Source organism: Camelina sativa, chromosome 11 (genome assembly GCF_000633955.1).
Source record: "Camelina sativa cultivar DH55 chromosome 11, Cs, whole genome shotgun sequence".
Taxonomy (NCBI): domain Eukaryota; kingdom Viridiplantae; phylum Streptophyta; class Magnoliopsida; order Brassicales; family Brassicaceae; genus Camelina; species Camelina sativa.
This window is the reverse complement of record NC_025695.1, coordinates 15,971,582-15,992,828: the sequence shown is the minus strand read 5'-3', so window position 1 is coordinate 15,992,828 and position 21,247 is coordinate 15,971,582. Positions and strand designations below refer to the sequence as shown.

At 34.0% G+C, this 21,247-nt stretch overlaps 5 protein-coding genes and 2 pseudogenes across 6 annotated transcripts in view; 5 read left to right on the top strand and 2 right to left on the bottom strand.

Annotated features, from left to right (window-relative positions):
- LOC109124767 (DNA-directed RNA polymerases IV and V subunit 4-like) overlaps positions 1 to 246 on the top strand; it is a 3,722-nt gene extending 3,476 nt beyond the window's left edge. Inside the window, exon 5 of the mRNA XM_010447063.2 lies at positions 183 to 246. Within this exon, the coding sequence (XP_010445365.1) occupies positions 183 to 246 (64 nt within the window). The remainder of the gene's footprint in view (positions 1 to 182) is intronic.
- Positions 247 to 1,421, top strand: LOC104728020 (acylpyruvase FAHD1, mitochondrial-like; the record flags this gene model as incomplete). The annotated part of the gene is made up of 4 exons (XM_010447062.1): positions 247 to 369; positions 718 to 768; positions 871 to 988; positions 1,073 to 1,421. Coding segments are annotated over 4 exons (408 nt in total), but the record flags the coding sequence as incomplete, so codon positions are not given.
- On the top strand, positions 1,998 to 3,620 carry LOC104728021 (DNA-directed RNA polymerases IV and V subunit 4). The gene is made up of 8 exons (XM_010441927.2): positions 1,998 to 2,125; positions 2,217 to 2,279; positions 2,413 to 2,544; positions 2,636 to 2,747; positions 2,834 to 2,911; positions 2,998 to 3,031; positions 3,113 to 3,181; positions 3,273 to 3,620. Exons 1-8 carry the CDS (start codon positions 2,074 to 2,076, stop codon positions 3,345 to 3,347), a joined length of 615 nt encoding a protein of 204 aa, XP_010440229.1. The 5' UTR covers positions 1,998 to 2,073; the 3' UTR covers positions 3,348 to 3,620.
- LOC104723545 (bifunctional epoxide hydrolase 2) lies at positions 8,655 to 10,489 on the bottom strand. 2 transcript variants are annotated; one of them, XM_010441925.2, is made up of 3 exons: positions 9,887 to 10,489; positions 9,331 to 9,626; positions 8,655 to 8,983 (listed from the first exon to the last, which is right to left on the bottom strand). In XM_010441925.2, the coding sequence occupies exons 1-3, from the start codon at positions 10,403 to 10,405 to the stop codon at positions 8,737 to 8,739; spliced, it is 1,062 nt and encodes a 353-aa protein (XP_010440227.1). In that variant the 5' UTR covers positions 10,406 to 10,489; the 3' UTR covers positions 8,655 to 8,736. The 2 variants fall into 2 exon arrangements, with proteins under 2 accessions (XP_010440227.1, XP_010440228.1); XM_010441926.2 differs by having other exon boundaries at positions 9,397 to 9,626.
- Positions 10,652 to 12,824, bottom strand: LOC104723546 (annotated as a pseudogene).
- Positions 16,081 to 17,551, top strand: LOC104728019 (uncharacterized protein At4g15970-like). Its single transcript, XM_019232489.1, has 2 exons — positions 16,081 to 16,550; positions 16,939 to 17,551. Exons 1-2 carry the CDS (start codon positions 16,371 to 16,373, stop codon positions 17,431 to 17,433), a joined length of 675 nt encoding a protein of 224 aa, XP_019088034.1. The 5' UTR covers positions 16,081 to 16,370; the 3' UTR covers positions 17,434 to 17,551.
- Positions 19,211 to 21,032, top strand: LOC109127283 (annotated as a pseudogene).

Below are 21,247 nucleotides of genomic sequence, written 5' to 3'. Positions count from 1 at the left end.
TATAGAATTGTTTCTTTAATTCTCTTATTGCTTTGAATTTACCAATCCTTTGAACCAGTCTATGCTAAACCTGCACAAATGGTCAAAACATCAATGATAGAACTCGTTCTTTGTTGAAAACTCTTCTATAAGCTCTATAGATCGAGATTTTTGTATTTGGGGTCATGACTTGGGCCTTTCAGACTGTTTTCAACCACCATTTATATAAACCAAAATCATGGATTTGAGGTTCTGGATGAAGAGTGATCTGTTTATCAGTTTAGTTTTGTGCTTAAACATATATCGTCTTTACATTCTCTTTTTCAGGCAGCTGGTCTCCCATGGACGCTTGCTAAAGGACAAGATACCTTCACTCCTATCAGCTCTGTTGTAAGTATTGCTCTCAAACCTAGATGCTAGTTTCCAACACACCATATAGCTAGTTTATATGAGAAATGCTACTTTTGTGCTGTTTGATGGACCCATATATATTGTTTGTCTGATTGCAATGTGATCAGATTGTAGTATATGCGGTTTAGGGTATGACAACAAATTCTTTGCTTTGTCATATTATGCCTGTTGTGTGCTTTATATTTAGTTTGAGACTAGAAAAGTCTCGTTGCAGTCAGGAGGTTTAATGATATCAACTTGACATGAGGATCATATGTCCTATCCTGCTGAGAGTTAAAACACTTTACGATCATCTAGATTAATTTGGTTTCTTGTGTCACTTTTCAGCTGCCAAAGGCGATGGTGCATGATCCTGACAATCTAGAACTTTGGCTTAAGGTTTTGTCCCTCCCCCCCACTCTCTTGTTCTGTTGTCACTTAAAAAGTTATTTCCCCACTTTAAGAATCTGCAGTGGCTAAACTGAATCTAATATGTGACAGGTTGATGGTGAAACAAGACAGAAGGGTGTGACAAAAGATATGATCTTTAAGGTCCCGTACCTCATCAGCTACATAAGTTCTATAATGACCCTTTACGAAGGAGATGTCATCTTGACAGGTACTGACATATATATAACTTTTGTGTGTGTTTCCCATCTCATAATAATTCAGAACGTATAAAAACAATCCCTTCAAATTATAGGCACACCAGAAGGTGTTGGACCTGTAAAGATAGGTCAGAAGATAACGGCCGGGATCACTGGTTTATCTGAAGTTCAATTCGATGTGGAAAGGCGTGTGAAGCCCTTGAGCTCGTAGGTTATAATTTCTTTTCATACAAAATGTCAATCTTACAAAATCATCTCTTATTTTAATCAATTACAGTGTTTTCCTTACACTTGAGAAGGGAGAATGTAACGTTTTAGTAAAACTTGTACCTCTTTCATTTGTAATTTCTAATAACAGTGGCTTTATGAGCGGTTTAGATTGTTTGTATGTTGAACCATTTGGAAAGTTGTGATATTTATCATTGGAATCGGCGAGATTTGATGTATTGTCGTTTACAACACTCCTATAAATCCTGATTATATACGTTATACAAATTAGCTTAGAGTTTCTTGGATTCAAAGAGAGAGTGTTTAATAAAAAATAAAAGGCCAAAATAGTTAAGGGCTGAAAGGATACAAAGAGACAGCTTAAAAGAGTTGGTTGAAGCAGCAGAGAATCAAGGAAGCATATTTTATCCCCTCAAGCAAATTGGGGACTTAGATCTTATCTGACATTGAGTGTATCAAACTTTTATTATTACAGTATTTGTTCTGGGGAATCTCATACCGAGTTGGTTAAAGTTTGGAAATGATATTATTTTCTTTCGGTATAGGTTCATATAGAAAGTGGGAACGAGCAAGATGATGACGGTGTCCAACGTGAATCATCGAATATAAAGAAAGGTGTGGAGAGAAGCTCAAATCCTCTATTCCCTTTCTCTTGGCACAAAGTCAAAGTTGTGACATATTTGAGTATAATAAACTCGTGGGCTCAAGTCGTGGGTTTATTAAATTATGATATATAAGCCCAAGAAGCCCAAGAAGCCCATATTCACTTTGGCTGTGCTTCCTCTTCGTCAGTCTTCACCACTGTAGTTTTTGTAAAGTTTGCATTTTTATCTCTCACTCTATTATTTGCTTGTCTCGTAGCAGAAAAATGTCAGAGAAAGGAGGCAAAGGGCTCAAATCCTCTCTCAAATCCAAAGATGGTTCGTGTATTCCCCACTCTGTTCTTTCTTGTTAATATCGTTTTCCTCGAGACTCGGTTGCTAAGTTCTAGGGTTCTTTTTTTGGGTGAAGGAGGGAAGGATGGGAACTCAACAAACCCCAAGAAGGGTAGAAAAATCCACTTTGATCAACAAGGTTTAACCTTTTTCATCTTCTTCTTCTCTTCACCTGATTTTCGAATTCAAAGTCTCAAGCTTTTTTTTTTCATTTTCTTTTTGATTTGATAAAAATGTCATCTTTATTGTTTATTTATGAATGTGTGCTGCAGGGACTCCAGCACCTAATTATAAGATGCTCAACGGTTCTGATCAACCATTTCAGAGTTCTGCTCCTAAAGGTGGCAAAGGAGACAAACCTACCAAGTCTAGCAAAAGCTCTCTCCACTCGTTTGACCTCAAAGGTTTGTTAAAAGTCTTCCCATTTTGCTTGTGTTTCGTTCTGGATCTGTGTTTTCATCATTTTGCTTGTTGTGTGATGATTGGAATTTGTAGATCTTCCTGAGAATGCTGAATGCATGATGGATTGTGAAGCTTTTCAGATATTAGATGGAATTAAGGGACATTTGGTTGGGTTGTCTGAAGACCCTTCCATTAAAATTCCTGTGTTAGTAATCTCTCTACTCACCAACATTTCTCTATGCTGCATGAGTCTGTCTAGTTCTCTAACATTGTAGTTTTTATAATCTCCAGGTCGTATCACAGAGCAGTGGCTTATGTGGAGAGTTGTGTTCTTTACTCAAACCCTCAATCTGTCAGACAAGCTCTTGAGTATCCTTTTAGCTGTGCTTATTTCTTATTCTGTGTATTTTTTATTGTGTGTTGTTTTCAAACTTAGCGATTGTGATTAATATCAGACCTCTGAAAACACATGGTATCTCTGATGGCGAGGTAACAAGCTCTACTTAAGCACTTTGACTCTATAGATTGACAAAGCGTTTCTTTCTAATGCTGAGTTGTTGTTATATGCAGATGTGTATGATTGCAAATGCTTCTCCAGATACCGTGGATGAAGTTCTTGCCTTTATTCCATCGCTGAAGGTGAGGCTTCTAGAGCTACCAGAATCTCTCATGTGTGCGTTGTTTTATTCTTTGAGATATAAATGTACTTCGGGAATTTGATACAATGCAGGCTAAAAAAGAGGTGCTCAATCAACCCCTACAAGACGCACTGGTGGAGCTATCCAAACTGAAGAAATCGGAATGATGAGCAGACGGCTGCAGTGAATTGTTCAGTGCTAGGAGTAGTTTGCAGCTAAACTTGAAAATGTATTGGCGTCTTTGCCTTTCTCAATATTAACTAACCTGCGCAATGGCAACTTTTGTCTAGTTTTCTTTGGCCATTGGCACTTCTTTTAGTGTGATTTAGTATGTCGGTTTGGAATCGTCTTTATTTGTAGTTGACAATAGCATTTCGTGTCTGAAGACACCAACTTCTTTTACTTCGTATGGCAATCTTATATATATGACTTGAATGCAATCTGCCTGGTAAATTATAGACAAATGGCCAAGTTTATGACTTAACTATGTGATGTTTGTGATATGCTTAGCGAGCATCTGTGATGGTTCTCATTTTAACCTTTTGCACCATGGCTACGATTCAACTTGCTGTCACAGCTGAAGGTGTATATGTGTCTCCAAACATGTGGGCACGTTCTTGACTCTAGAACTCCCATCCAACGATCTTTGTGCATGAGTGGAACGACCTACCTAATTGGCAGCGACGTTACCTTCTACAGAGGTCTCTACAACACGCTTTCCCCGAGGAATTGTACTGTCTCCAAGCGTCACTTGGTTTCAATCCCATTGAGTTCACTTTATATAAGCTTGACAAAAGCTGTTGCAGCTGAGCGGCTGTTGTGGTCGCCATCTTCACGGCTCCAATTCAAATGTTCACTCTGGTAGCTGTCTTCTTGGTTTGTACACCACTATTCTGGTATTGTCTTCTTACTTGGAACCCTCTAAACGCAGCCTGCAAAACAGTTCCATATTTAAAACCACAGAGCAGTTTTACAAGTTCGCAGAGAATCGTTCGTTTCTTTTCTTGAAGACGTTACCTAGATCAGCTTTTGCTAGTGTACTTGGATCGTCATTCGTGATCCAAGGCCTTTCGAGTCATATTCCTTAGTGTTGCGGTTTTCGATGACCTTCTCCAAAAGCCACTCTTTCAGCCTGTTTTTCAGAGTAAACTCAAAGAGATGGTCCCTCGCTTGATCAAATGGCACCTCATTCGCCTGGATTGACTTCATTAAATAAGCCCAACTATTTAAGAGATGAGAAGTCCTGCTGGCGAGTTTCTTAGCCTCTTGCAGGAGCCAAAACAAAAGAGAATTGCTTACTTGCACACGGAAATTTTGTAGTTTTACCTTCAAAGCTAGCTTCTTAAGCTTGTTCGTTGCTCGGAATTGCTTCGTCCAAGATGACACATCACCATCAATAGGCTTGTCCAGTGCTTCTCTTCCTCTGATCCAAGGATGTTCTGACAAAACAAAAACCAACAAGATGTCTACAGATTTGTAAAGCATTGCAAACTAAGTTGACTACAAAACCGCACGTAGAGTCAGAGAGACCGATGGGACTTTTACCAAAAGGTTGTGCCGCTGAGATTCGTTGCTTAGGTCTTTAGCACTCTCAGGCATACAAGGCCATGGTTGGCTTCTTTCAAATTCAGTTTCTCCCTGAATAATCTCATCAAAATATACCCTTATCAGATTCTACAATGTACCAACAGCACAACAGAAAGCATATAAATCAAATCAATGAATAGGTCAGGTTTTATTACCAGCTCAAAAAAGAGGGACAACACAAAGCAAGGTGCATAGAATAATCCCATAGTTAACAACTCCGTCTTAATACATAGTAAGCACTTCCAACTATATCCCTGTAATTGTTTTTCGGTTTATGAACAATTCAAAAAGCATATGAACACAAAAATCATCAACCAACTAAACTGGCATATATTGACAATCAATTTAATGGTGTCTCAAACTAAACAATTACACACATTCCCAAAAGTAGAGCTGTCAAAATGGGTTGTCCACGTCCATTTTGATCCGTCCAACATTGTCCAATTTGATTTTGGACAAATAACTGGCCGTGACTATGCCCACTAATGATCATATTTTTATGGGCTGTCCATTGGACAACATATAACATATTTTGTAAAATGAAAAAAAACACAAATATTCAAAAACATATTTGTGTTTTAATTTATCCCCAAATCGATTTTGACCTAGGTTTTTAAGTATAATGGGCTGCCCAATGTCCACATTGTCCGTCCAGTTTTGTCCGTGGGCAAAAATGGACCAAGACCATTTAGACCCGCTCCAAATATGGGCTTGTCTATGACCGGTACATAATGAATTGGAAATAGGCGGACCCTGGACAGCCCGCCCATTTTGACAGCTCTATCCAAAAGAGTTGCAAGCCTCTGTTTTGAAGCTTACCATACTATGTATTGTACTCGAACATCACTATCTAAGATCCGATTGTTAAGTTGTAGACTTATTATTATCTCCTCGTATCCACAACGTATCTCCAACATTCATCAGAAATCTAAAACATACTGCATATCTAAACTATAAAGCAGAAGACGAGGATTGATTTACACAAACTCACCTTCTTCGGCGAACACAGACAATCCAAAAATCAGTAGTTTTTTACCACAACATTTTCATCTGTACTAGCAAGGAATTAATTATCAGGATTAAGATCACGATGCATCACTCCTATGAAATGACCAATATGAACAACATTCAGAATCAATATAATATAGTAACGCCAGCAGGAGTCATGTCCTTGAGCTATAATAATCCTATCAAACAATTCACTACCACCACACAAATCCGTCACCAAATGTAGCAATTGTCTGTTGCCAAAAAAAAAATGTAGCAATTGTCTATCCTCAAAAGCACCTTTGATCTCAACTACGTTTTGTTGTCCAGAAAAATGCTGCACTATCTGAATCTCTCTCTTCACTAGGTGTTATCAATGCATTAATGTACATTGCAAAAATGAAACAATTTGAAAAATAATGATGCAAAATATATGTTTTTAACTGATTGGAAAAACATCATCTCACAATGATGCAACTGTTGTGTGAGCCGTTTTAATTTTTTTTCCAAACATAACAACCTCTCCCAATAAAAACAGACAAAATACAACCAACATATTTTTAACAAGCATATTACCAAAATAAAGGTTTTCGAATCTAGTACAAGTAGTAAAAAGGAATCTCTAGACCATGTAGTTCCAGATCGACGCCATCTGTCAGTGGGAACTCAACTTACACCCATCCAGTTATGAAAATCCTCAAAACGCGAAAGAGTCTTCTCACATAGTAAACTAGACTGAACTCATCTTGTGACTCAAGGCTACCGGTAAACTCCTACAACATGGGTCTTTCACATAAAGAAATGAGATCCATAAAGGACTTTTCCAGATGAGTAAGTGAAGGGATGAGATGCAGCTCAGCCAACAGATTGAATGTAAAATAAATCTCCAGCTGTTTACGCATCTAAACAATCTTATGCATCAGTGAAGTGAGAATGATTTTCTCTGGGGTCAGAACAAAGAAAATTCAGAATTTCGAATTTAAGAATTTAAGCATGAAGAAATTGTTTACCCAAGAGATGGAGTGGTGAAACCAAGGGTTAGTCATCATGATGTATGAAAATGATATATTTGATCAAAATATGGACAAAATTATAAGTCATCATGATGTATGAAAATGATATATTTAAAGATAAGACATTGCTAGGGTTATGCACATATGTTGCATACATTAATTTATGGTAAATATTTGAGATTAACACATTTTATTGATGGACTAAGTGATGAAAAATAAGGTATTTTTTTCTTTCTTTCGAATCTCATATGTGTAATACATGATTTGTGAATAGGTCTTTCTTAACTGTATTTATTTTTTTTGCAGGATGATACCATGATTATCTGAGTTCTTGATCAAAGATCTTCAAAAAAAGTGAAAAGTATGTGGATAGAATTAGATACCGATATGAATCGCATTTGAGTCTTGTCTTTAATACAACATATATGACTATTAAATATTATGTGATTTTACCATATATTAGAACATATTCTATATTTTAAAATTAGTTTATCATAATTTTTTATTTTTATTTTTATTTTAAACAGTATGTAAGTATTTTATATATCTTTAAATTGATTCAGTTTAATTTTACTTAGAACAATGATTAAAAAAGGGGAAAAGTTGAGAAAATTAAATCAGTTCATTTTATATTTATTAAATTGAAGATATATATACTAATATGAGAACATTAATTCAATTCATTCATACTATCTAAATATAAAAATTACATATTAAAATGAGAATATGCTATATGTAGCAACAAAATAAAATTAAATATCAAACATCTTATATGTGAGGACATCGAAAATACATCAACACAATTTTTATATATTTAATTATATTAATATTCTTTACATGTAGTTTTTTAAATTTTGTTATATGTGTGATTTGACACCATCAATCCATCATTATCACTCAAGATTATCTATTTCCCAATAAAATTTTGTTATAATTTTATGTGAATTGGTTGTCACTTATACGCTTGTTTACAAAGAAAAAAAAAATCAAAGTTCTCATACGTGTATGATAAATATATGAGATTAAGCAAAATAAACTTGTTAGATGGGAATATAAACATATTTCTGGACAAAAAACTCATCCACTAAGACATATAAACGATTAAAATCTGTACAAAACTATAAGTCATCATGATGTATGACAAATGATTACTTGAAAATAATTTAATTTCTAATGCAAGTCTTTTTATATTGTTGCATCATAAAATAAAACCAAATCTTAGGGAATTAGGTGTACAAACGGAAATCACTTTGGTAGTGTAACAGTTAGTTTTTTTTTAAGTTAGGAATTTCATTTCAACTTTGATTCCTAAAGTTATATGAATCAATATCATAGATTATCGTGTTTCCAAACACAATACACAAACAATAATCTAGTTTGCAATTTTTTTAGGTTTTTTAAGTTAACAATAATGTATGCATATTCGGATTTCTCAAATGGTGTGCCATAGAGAAAATGTATTTTCGTCATTTTACATTAATGTTGTGGGATTTAGAAAAAGAAGAAACTAACGTGGCCATTTAAAAAGAAAAAAAGTATTGTGACATTTAAAAAGTATTGTGACATTTAAAAATGTTCATGACATTTTTGTTAAATAACTAAAGAAATTAATAGTTATTGAATTCATGATTTCTAATGATTCATGATAAATATACATTCTTTAACGCATAAAGATGTTATTATAATATTGAATCATGTTATTCAATTACTTTGACAACCCATGTTTTATATATTTGAAAAACGTTGCAAAACAAGATACATACAGTTTAGTTTCTTAGGAAAATTTATTTGTTTTCTCGGTTTTAGTTTCTTCAAAATAGATCTTATGATAAGAGTGTTTTTATCTTTGTGATATGGTGTAGCTTGTAGCTTGTTAATTTGATCGTCTTTCCAACAATAATGATACTATATAACAGTGATTATGTGACTAGAATTTACTTTTGCAATTTCTTCCATATACAATTTGGGTCTAAAAACTTCCAAAATAGTCGTGGATGTGTTTGCTTATCTCGTCAGGCCTTTCCTCATGGAGAAAATGACCAACGCCTTCTATTACCACAACTTCGTCCAACAATGGTACGTGGCTCTTAAACCGGCCATCGTGGATGTACTTCTTGGTGCCGGGAATGTGATAGGTCAAATCTTGGTCCCCGATTACGAACTTAACCAGAACTTTCACTTGAGCTTTTGATAGTGACCCCATCAGCTCCCATGTTCTGTAATGAGCAAAGAAAAAAAACAAATTGTGACACTAACATACAAGAATCTTGCAGGAAAATTAAGAGATCTTGATCGGAGTTTCATGTAAGAAAGTATGATTACAAGGATGCAAAATCCGAATCAAAGTTCAGAGTTACCAACTTATATAAGAAACACACAATTACAGAGAGGCCACTCGATGATGCTGACCTTTATAAGAACGGTTAACAATCACAATAGGTGCCCCTTTGATCAAAACGGATTACTTACTTGTGAATAAAATACTAAACAGTTTCAGTGTTAACTTAAAGACTAAAGGACTCAACTTAAAAGGGCAGGGATAATGAATCAAGAATAACAGTACCGCTCAAAGATATATATGCGAGTGCATCTATGTCCTGAATGAATTCGCGAGTAGCAGAGAATATACCGGTCCATATTACGGTAGTAGTTTACTGGTCCAGTGAAGCCATTCTTCTCGTACTTGGATACATAGTACTTGACATCACAATCAGTTAGCCAAGAGGGAAGTGAAACATGATCATCATAGCGTTTCCCTTTAGGTAAGAGAATAGGGCCAGGACTACGATATGTTAAGAACTCTAACAGAGCTCTTTCCGTGCCAAGTTTAGCAAATTCCGCCTCTATTTCCCCACATTCCTACAACATATAATAAACCCATTCTTCCAGTTAGAGACAGTCCTAATGGTCTATTCATGAAAAACTTCCAATAGTTCATTATAACTCTCTTACTGGTAAGCTCATGTTCCAATCTCTTCTACTAACAAGTTTAACAACAAACTCCAAACACATTTGAAATGTTCAAGCCAAAGATTCAATTAGAATCAAATTCAAGATTCAGTTACATCCTTAAACTGAATCATCATGCAAATTAGAATCAAGATTCAAGATTCAAGAACCTGCAACCTGCAGATGTAGTAGTCATCTCCATAGAAAGATCTAAACATGGAGATTGGTTTCCTCTTAGGATTCCAAGGATCAAACACCACACTCAAGTTAGCCAGAGCTTTAACCCTATCAGGTCGAAGAAGACAGAGATGCCACGCGATTATTGCGCCCCAATCGTGTCCCACCACGAACACTTTCTCCCGATCTCCGACCACTGCGTCGATCAACCCAATCAGATCTCCGACCACGTGGAGACTTGTGTACGCGTCCACTCTCTCCGGCGCGTCGGTGTCTCCGTAACCCCGTAAGTCCGGCGCTATGGTACGGTAACCTAACGACGAGAGTGCCACCATCTGATGCCGCCACGTGTACCATAGTTCTGGGAACCCGTGGAGGAAAAGTATCACCGGAGGACGATTGATCACTCCGTCCAAAGCTCCGTTTCCGGAGACGGAAGGACTTTTCTCGGCGACGTGCATAGTGATTCCATTGACCTTCACAAAACTATGATCAAACGTAAGAAGATCCATTCGTATTCGTAATGAAGAAGATGATGAAGACGACGCATAAAAGAGTGATCCAAATCCCAAATTTGGGGGAAAATGTTCATATGAACCGGTTCGATCAAACTTGGTCAAAATTAAATCCGGTTTAATCCGATTATTAACACGGTTCAATCCGATTATTAACACGGTTTAATCCGATTGATTCGATTTTTCTCCTGTATTGATTAAACAAAATATTTTCGAATTGGTATTAGCTGTAATGGTAAAACATACTAATGTTATATTTGGTTTATTTAATTTTTTCAAATACCGATTTTATTGCGTGGATCCTTTAGTTTGTGAATTTAGAGGAACTTGTGAAAGAAGCTATGAATGTGTTGGTTAATCACGTCAGGGTCTTCTTCATGGAGGAAATGACCCAATCCTTTGAGCACGACGGTTTCGTCTAGCAACGGTACATCTCTCTTGAAACCGCCACCGTTGATGTATTCCTTAGCTCCCGGAAAATTGTACGTTAAATCCTGATCTCCGATTATGAACTTTACCGGTACATGGATCTTAGCACCGGTCCATGGTGCAGTCAGCTCCCAATTTCTGTTTTTTTTTTTAAAGATGAACCGATAGGTTAAAATTGAAAATTCTGTGAGTTAAGTACTATTGAACCGGAGTGATTAACGTACCGGTCAATGTTGCGGTAGTAGTTAACGGGTCCGGTGAAGCCTTTCTTGTCGTACTTGGTGACGTAATAGTCGAGGTCTTCTTGTGTTAACCACGGTGGTAACGCACACGCATCGTTTTCTGAACGTTCGAAACATTTGCCTTTGGGGAGATGGAGCGGTCCAGGCGTTTTGTAGGTGAGGAACTCTTTCAACACCTTCTCTGTTCCCAACTTCTTGAACTCTGCTTCTATCTCTCCAGGTTTCTTGATTACAAAAATAATCACTCATAAGTCATAACTAGTATTAAAACCACATGTCATTCAGGAATTTGCACAAATGAACTTGGTTCGAGAGAAACTTACAAAACTCAACGGTAACCTGATCTAAGTAACTAGAAAACTAGACTCCCTCAAGTCTTTAACTTGTAATGGCTTTTGGTTTTTGTTTTTGAAACACTCAATTTATTTGACGTTTTTTCACGTTTCCAAAATAAATTCTTATAGTGATATTTTTTCTTCATTAACAAAATCTAAAATCCAGAAACTAAAAACTATATATAATCAAGTTATTTTTAAAACAACCATTCATGGCCTTATGAACTTTGATTTGGTTTATTTGATCGATTTGGTTTGATACGGTCTCTAAAATTTCAAGATTAGGGCAACAAAATCAATACCTGAAATCTGCATATGTAATAGTCATCACCGAAGATATGTCTCAACGTTGGAACCGGAGCTCGTTCAGAGTTCCTCGGAGAGAAGAGTACGCTCATGTTGACTAGAGCCTTCACTTTGTCCGGTCGATAATGACCGGCCCGGCCCTTCACCCATTCTTATGACACATAGGTGTTGGATCTCCATATTTTTTGAGATTTTTAGTAACAAAAATATGCCTCAAAAAATATTTTTACTGTAAAAATAGGCCTCAATTTTATGAAAGTTATAGATTTGGCCTCAAGTTTTAAATTTATCTGCTTTTTATTGCAAAAATAGGTTTCATTTTCCGAAATTTTAAGATTTAGTTTCAGTTTTATTTTTTTATCTATAAAATCCATTAAAAAGTAATTGTTTTGTATTGGCCACAAATTTCAGTGGGCCGGGCCTGATACTAACACAACTGCCACCCTAGCATCGCTCCCCAGTCATGACCAACCACGAAGACCGCCTTGTCTCCGTCGGTCACGGCGTTGATCAGTGCAACCAAGTCTCCAACCACGTTTAAGTAAGTGTAATCGTCAACTTTCTCCGGTGCGTCTGTGTCTCCGTACCCTCAAAGATCCGGCGCGATGGTACGGTATCCCAAGGAAGAAAGCGCAGCCATCTGGTGTCTCCACGTGTACCAAAGCTCTGGGAATCCGTGGAGAAAGAGAATGATCGGATCTTCTCCTGATCCGGTTCCGGATCCGGATGCGGGTTTCTCCGCCACGTGCATGTTTATGCCGTTTACTTTTAGGGTTTTGTGTTCTACGCCGTCGAGTTTGGACATCTTCTCATGTGGCTTTGTTTGATTCTCGGATAATGTGGAGAAATGGGTCATTGAATTTGGGGTTTTCCCGAGAAAACGACGGATTCTGAAAGGAAGATGGTTTTGGAATCGTGAAAGTGAGAGATATCGACACAAGAACATGTGTGGTTTGAGGTGTTGGGGTTGTGAGCCGACGTCGTATGGATAAATCTCCGGTTGTTTAAAGATAGAGAGAACAAATGGTCGAATCAAATGTGTGCACACAACTCACAATGAATAAATTACATAAAGAAGAAAGAAATCTGATGTGAGTAAAGAACACAAAAGTGTTTAAGAAAAACTATTATTGATTCTCATGAAAATAATGTATTTATATATACATTTTTTGAGATATTTATGAAATAAATCCTGGAATTGGAATTTATTTACAATCATACCATTAACATTTATTTTACAATTATTTTTTATTTTAAATAATATCAAATTTGGAATAAGATTTTCTCCAATTCAAATTTCCAAAAGTATCGGACCAACACCTATTAGTATTAAATATTTTATATTTAATTAATCAATTCTCTAAAAAACTGTTGATAATAACTTATTTTTCATGTGTTTGAAAGCCAAGTGATTAAACTGTTGATAATAACTTTATTTTTTTAAAAAATTTGGGGTCCAAACTGACACAAATTGTGAAAAAAAAATTTACTTCTTCACCGAAGTGTTTTTCAGTAGCTAATATATTAATATATAGATTTTTGATCCATACTAATAAGAAACAATTGATATAAATCAAACTTTACAAAAAAAACACTCCATCATTTTAATCGACTTGCACAACTATAAATACAAAAGTATTAAATGATATAGAGATAAAACAACCAAAATTACAAAATCAAATTATAGTATACTCATATAATTATAAAAATATAATATAATAGTAATACTATTAGCTCTACATTGTAAATGAAAAAAGAAAAATCACAAAAAATATATTTGTTGACTAACTTAAATTTTATGAATAATAAAGATATCCTAACTTGTATATAATAAACCACTACATGTAGACAATGGAAATTATACACTACATAATGTATTGATGTAAAACTATAGTAGATTAAAAAATACAAAATATATTATATACATATATAGTTAATATAATAAAAAAAATATTTTGTATTTCTAAAAAAAATATAGTCCGGCGATACACCGCGGGTGAATATCTAGTTAAGTTACATTCTCTTGTATATAAATTATACCCTCTAAAAAATATGGTATATTTCCTAAGTTAACAGAGATCAACAGTTTCCCGGATCGTTTTTGATATTTTCATAATCATATATTCATACTCTTCCATAACATTGATTGTTTTATCTCGATTTTGATTTCGGTCGATCTCATCAATCTTTCAATAAAATATATTGGGTAAAAAGATTTTCAAAGATTAAACCAGTTTATTTATTTTTATGACTTTACCAATTTCGAATCTGGCATGTGTATGCAACATCAACGCTTTGGAATCTTAAAATAAACTATTATAAAGTACTTCTGTTTCTTTTCCTCCTTTATCTTTTGTTTCTTTTGAAAAGGAAACCCAAATTCTTAGAGTGGATAATTAAACAATGTGTGATCAAGGAGGATACGTATCTAAATTTACTGTAGGTATATATTGCTAGATGGTTTGGTGAACCAAATCACAAACGTGAACCAAGCAAACTGAATTATATTGATCGAAGAGTCCAAAGCCTAAAAAAAAAACTAAAAAAAACACATTCGAGCTGAAGAAGAGGAAACGACATATATACTAGTCCAGAGGAATAGGTTACGATCTTGAAAATAGAAAATTAACCTCCAAGCCAACGTGCACGGGAGCAGCTCGATCTACACAATACATCAGGGAGCTTGAAGCCGATGCGCGATTGGCCAACTCCCAAAATGATATATCGACAAGTGCCCGAGCTATGAAGATTGATGACACATAATAGACCTAGGCAATTTGGATTTGTTAATTGATTATATAATATCTACTATACTTAAAGGCTTAAAGCAAAATAATTTATAAGTCCTTTTTAAAATAAAAAGATCAAATGATTTAAGCTACCAAAGTTTTTCCTTCATTTTTCGTCACAACCTGTCTTTTCATAAAAGTTAATCTTTATTATATATCTTAATCACATATATCTATATATATTATTTTATTTATTACCACATACTCCCTCTTTATCATCATAGATGATTTTCTAAAAGTTTTACACAAATTAAAAAAAAACTTTTAATGTTTAGCTACAAATGCATTTTTTATTTATAATAATATATTTTCATAACTATTAACTAATAGTAGTTCATCATAACTTTAAATTTTTATTTAATAATTCTTGAAAATTATAATTTTTTAGTATTAATTAATAAAAATTTACAAAAAATCAATTTTTATGATACAAAAAAAATCATAGAAAATCATCTATTATAATACAGAAAGAGTATTTATTTTCTTCCACACAAGCTCTCAGAATCTTAACACTTGTCTCATTTCCCTATATTTACCTTTCTTACACGATTTACATATAAATATAATAGTTATCTTCATTTTAAATATAGGGGAATGTAAAATATAGTTAACTATAATAGTTATCTTCATTTTTTATTTTCTGGTTTTTTCTAGTCCATTATTTTTCCATACACATATTTACATATAAATATATTGACTTTCAGATTCAAAACGATTAGTTTCCTATTTCCCCATATTTTGCCTTTCTTATATAGTTATACTTATCTATTTTGTTTAATATTTTCTTCCATATACTGTATATGCAGTGTACCTATAAATATATTGACTTAAGATTCAATTCATGAGCCATTCAAAACGACCACTGAGTAGCGTCGAAGGCTACGTCGTCGTGGAAGATGGGGAAACTGTTACGACGGAGGGATCTAGTGATGGTCGGTGTTTTCCTGGTCGTTGGCGGATACTTGAGTTTTGTGATCTACCAAATTGGTGTTTATCCACTACAAAAGTTTTTCCACTTCTCCGATATCGTTAGTATTCTATTTATCTGTGCATGCATATGTATGTGTACATTTCGTTCTTTGTAGTCTTACGTAAGTTTTTAGCGTTATTTTTCTTAGAAAATCAAATTCTCTTTTTTTCAGCTTTACCTTCTTTTTTTTAATCTCTTTCATGGACATTTTGGAATATAAAAGTTTGAGATTTTCTTCCATATTTATATTTATTATTAAAAGTATATAACAGAAATTTTGATATATGATATGGTCTAATTAAATGTAACAGATGCCATTTTCACTTATATATAATTTTGGTCAACTAGGTAAAATTTACAAGTCACATGATTTTATAAATGAGTAAAAAATTATAGTTGTCAATATCCCTAAGGTATAGAACCAAAATATTTATATTTTATTTTTAACATCCCATTAAGCTACATTAATTTTTTTTATTTTATTATTGTTTCCATAGACGATAAAACATTCTAAAAACTTAACATTAGTTTAGTATGTTCAGTTGTTCTTTTTTTTTTATTATTATTATTATTAATAGGTCTTTTAGCTTGTACTCTTCCTTTCACAAAACATTTTATTAATGGACCATAGACCGATTTTAGCTATTACTTTTCATACATCTGTTCTTGATATTTTTTTTCTTAATTGTTGGACAGCATCATCAAGAAGATGTGAAGGAATTAGGGAAAATCCTAACGGAAGCAGCAACGGAGGATAAGACGGTAATCATAACCACCTTAAACCGGGCTTGGTCTGAGCCGAACTCGACGTTCGATTTGTTTCTCGACAGTTTTCGTGTCGGTAAAGGGACTAAACCATTACTCCGACACCTTGTGGTGGCTTGTCTCGACATGGAGGCCTATTCTCGGTGCTTGGAGGTCCATCCCCGTCGCTGTTATCTCATGAAAACCGCCGGAATCGATTTCGCTGGCGATAAGGTGTTCATGACCCCGGACTATCTCAAAATGATGTGGCGTCGTATAGAGTTTTTGGGTACGTTGTTAAAGCTCGGATATAACTTCATCTTCACGGTACCTATAACCTATCTCTCTCCCTACTTGTACGTCATCGTTTACATATTGTTGAATTTGGTTTGTCAACAACAAGTCAACAACATACTGTATGTTGTTGGTTAAGTATGACAAAATTAGAAGATATGGGCTTTGAGTTAAATGAGCAGGATTATAGTGTACACCCTTGTATCCCATTCATTTGATAAATTCATCTTGTGGTTAGGGGAGTAGAATTCATTTACTGTTAACGGTAAATGACAATAATACATGCCTCTTCTATTGGCCTTGGCCATTGGAATTAGTCAAAATTTGGTGCTGGGTAAAAATGAATTAGTTGGTAGATGAAGACAAATCTGATGATTATATATATCATAATCTTTTATTAACATATGGTTAATGTGTGTAGGACATAGATATAATGTGGCTCCGAGATCCATTTCCTCGTTTATCTAAAGATGTAGATTTCCAAATCGCATGTGACCGTTTTAATGGAGATAATAACGACATCTACAACAATGTCAATGGTGGTTTCACTTTTGTTCAAGCCAATCCACGAACCATTGATTTCTACAACTATTGGTACTCGTCGAGGTTGCGATATCCGGGTAAACACGATCAAGACGTGTTCAATAAAATAAAAAGCAGTTGGTACACAGCAAAAACTGGACTCAAAATTCGGTTTCTCGACACGAAATACTTCGGAGGATTTTGCGAGCGAGGCCGGGATTTGGATAATGTTTGTACAATGCATGCCAATTGTTGTGTGGGACTAGAGAATAAAATAAAAGATTTGAGACAAGTGCTTGTGGATTGGGAGAATTATTTATCTGCAGCTAAGACAGTTGATGGTCAAAAAATAACATGGCGAGACCCGGAGAATTGCAAGAAGCCGTGGTGGTGACAAAAGAAAAAAAGAAAAGAGTACACGGGAGAAAATATAATTGAAGAACTATAATACTATCATGTTATTTATCAAAAACTCATATCATAGTAAATTTTGTAACATAAGAAAGTCTCTTGTTTTGATGGTACATTCATAAATTGATGAGGCTTTCTATATTTCTCTAAGACCTACAATGTTAAGTTTTCCCTCTATTTCTAATTAATCTAATTTTTAAGATTTTCGCACAAACATATGAAAAGAGGGTATATACAAAGTGACAAGTGAGGAAATAAAGAGGGTATATACAAAGTAACAGAGCATAGCCAAATGTAATACCAGCATAGATTTGTCAAAGTCGTAGCTGTAAGAAATTCTGAACTTTCGAAACAGCGGCGGATTAGACCTGAGAATTTGTGTGGACATACATTGTGTGGATCATCTTCTCAACAGTTCGGGTATACATACGTTGTGCCGTCTTGAGTTTCCTTATGTCCAAATGTAGTAGACAGTTACTTGAAAGGCAATTCTAATTAAAACAAAGTCATCGGAGCTGACGTGAGATGATGCGAGACGAGAGAACGTGTGGTGCCAGCCGGTGCCTCTTGAGGAAACTCGATGTCGGAAATTACAACCGGTTGTTGCATTGGTCATTTGACAGTCACTAATCACTATCAGTGTTCTAAAAAGCGGTCTAAGCTTACTTAATATTTTTATTTGTGTAATATATATTTTTATAAATTAAATTTATATTAAATAAACATTTTGTCTTAATTTAATGTAATATAGAATTAGTTTTAATTAGTTTTGTTTTATTTTACTATATATCATTTTATTTTATTTCTTTAATATTATTTATATTCAATTTCATTATTAATTATTATTTTAAACAGGGCTGATGTTGTATTATTGTTGAGTTGAGCTCACTCATTCCGTTTAAAGTTATAAATTTATTGGTGTATTATTTTATTTTTTAGCGTGATTTCTTACTCTAAAATATGTTAAAATACTGTTCAAAATAAATTTCTTGTTAAAGTTCAAAGAGAAATGAAGAATTTGAATAGCATAAGAGATTATCTACTATTACAAGAATTTGAATTACGAGTTTGACTCAGATTATATAGAATAATTATTTATTAGATTTCAGCAAGTGTTATAAAATAAATAAAATGTATCACTTTGATATATTATAGACCCCCATGAGAAGTTTTGTCAACATAGCCTTAAAAATTATAAAGTAATAATTAATCCTTGAAGTTGAACCTTAAGTCTTGTTTTTATAAATCAATAGTTTTATCAATCAATATATTCATCGAAATGATAAATTATAGAATATTTATTTTAATATATTATGACTTATGGAACTATTTTGGAGTTATATAATAAATGATGTTGTATTTTGAATGCTTCTTAGTTAAACAAAGAATAAATTAGGTAGATAAATATTTTTAAGAAAATTTGTTGTACTTCCCTTTTTTATTCTTAAATTATTAGGTTACAATACATGTAGTTAAGTTAACAATTTATTTGTTGAGGAGAGTCTTTATCATCTATATTAGACAAGCATATTATTCTTTGAGTATCCTCTTCAATATAACAAAGAATAATGATGTCTTATTCTTTATAAAAAGGTATACATTATCAAGAACTTTGTAAAATAAAAAAATTTAGACAATACTAAAAGTAAAAGCAAATTTTGTCATTAATGGAGATACTCGACAAAATGTATACACTATTATTCCCCACGTGGGTTAAAATGTGACGGTTGCAATCTTGGTAAAGATTACCATAGTGATGGTATCGTTGCTTTCATTCTGGAGTATTCTTTCACAAAGAGTGTGCCAATTCCGATCTAGAGATTAACAACCACTATCATCCCCAACATTCTTTGCATATCAAGGTGGTTGCTGAAAATGAAGATGTATATGGAGAATGCAAGGTTTGTAGAGGTAACTTGCCAAAATTGTACTACTATTGTTCACTATGTGATTTTTCCATCGGTTTGATATGTGCGAAAAAAGAAGTTATAATAACAATTGAGGACCTAAAGGACCACGAACATTGTTTGTCTCTTGTTCCAAAGATGGTTATATTTACTTGTCATCTATGTGGACTGCTTGATGACCGGTTCCCTTATGCATGTAAATTATGTGATTTGAGCTTTCACAAAGAATGTGCGGAATCAACACCAGAGATTATCTATTCTTGTCACCCTAAACATATCCTCAAACGTCTCACACATGTTTCGAATTACACCAATGAAAATTGTTGTTTGTGTGAAAATAAACTTTATAGCGTGTTTTATCACTGCTCTATTTGCAATTTTAGTGTGGATATCAATTGTGCAAAGAGTCCACCACCTTTCACTCTTATCCATCCTAAGGGTCATGAGCATTCACTCACTCTTATACCCCAACGGAGTTTTGTTTGTAATGCTTGTGGAATAGATGACAATCCAAATCCATATGTTTGTCTTCCTTGCAATTTTATGATCCATAAAAGTTGTATTGATATGCCACGCGTTATAAAGATTAATCGTCGTGATCACCGTTTATATTATAATAGTTTTCTGGATGTAGGAGATTGGAAATGTGGAGTGTGTCATAAAAAGATGATATGGACAATTGGGGCTTTTACTTGTATGAAATGTCCAAATCTCGCCATTCATTTAAGATGTGCCACAAGGTTCGGGATTTGGGATGGAACTGAACTTGAAGGCATACTAGAAAATATTTTAGAGGTTAAATCATATGAGACAGCCGAGCAAGGAACTATAACGCATTTCAGTCACGTAGATCATACTTTAAAGCTCAATGAAGGAAACGATACAAATGATGAATGCAGATTGTGTAAAGCATGCTTTTATCCCATATTTTTTAGCTCGTTCTACAGTTACGTGAAATGTGATGATTACATCCTTCATAAAAAATGTGCTTTTCTCCCGAAGAAAAAGGTAGATTCTTTCTACAAAATGTCGGTTACTCTAATCACAGTACCTGGTTGGAATGATCGAATATTTGTTTGCAATGCTTGTCAATATGTTTTTCAAGGTTTTCATTATGAAAGTGATGATGGTAATATTATTTTGGATGTGCGATGTGGTTCTATTGTAGATTCTTTTGTTCATGAAAGTCATCCGCTTCATTTGTTATACGTAAACTACTCAGCAGAAGACAAAATTTGTAATAGTTGTGGAGATAAGGCAACTATGGTATTAAGTTATGAAGACTGCGGATTTTTTTTAGATATTAAATGTTCTATTTTGCCAAAGATGGTCAAACACAAAAACGACAAAGATCATTTTTTGTTTCTATGTTATGGAGAAAAAACAAGTGAGCGGTATTGGTGTGAGATATGCGAGGAAGAACTAAATCCAGATAAATGGTTTTATTTATGTGAACATTGTGGCCTCACTTTTCATATAAAATGTACACTCGGAGATTTCATATGGATGAAACCGAAAGATGAGGATGATTCATCACAATTTTATATGATCCCTAACAATCGTATATCCAATTTGTTACGTTTGTGATTCTCGCTGTCAATTCTCATCCATGCTGCATTTTTCAGAAGAAATATTTTGTTTTGTAAGGTACATCAAAAAGAAGTTTATGGATTGAGCTTGCTAATGATTAAACTGAAGTGAATTTGCAGCAAACTCATCGTTGATACTTTATTCCACCTCAAACACAAAACATGTAAAATTATATTTCTTATTTGAAAAAGTATATATTTATAAAATATTTGTTTTTACAATATTTAATTTAAATAATTATTATCTCCTAACTTTGCACATTTTCTTTGTTAAAGTATATATTGTGCCTTATTTGTTATC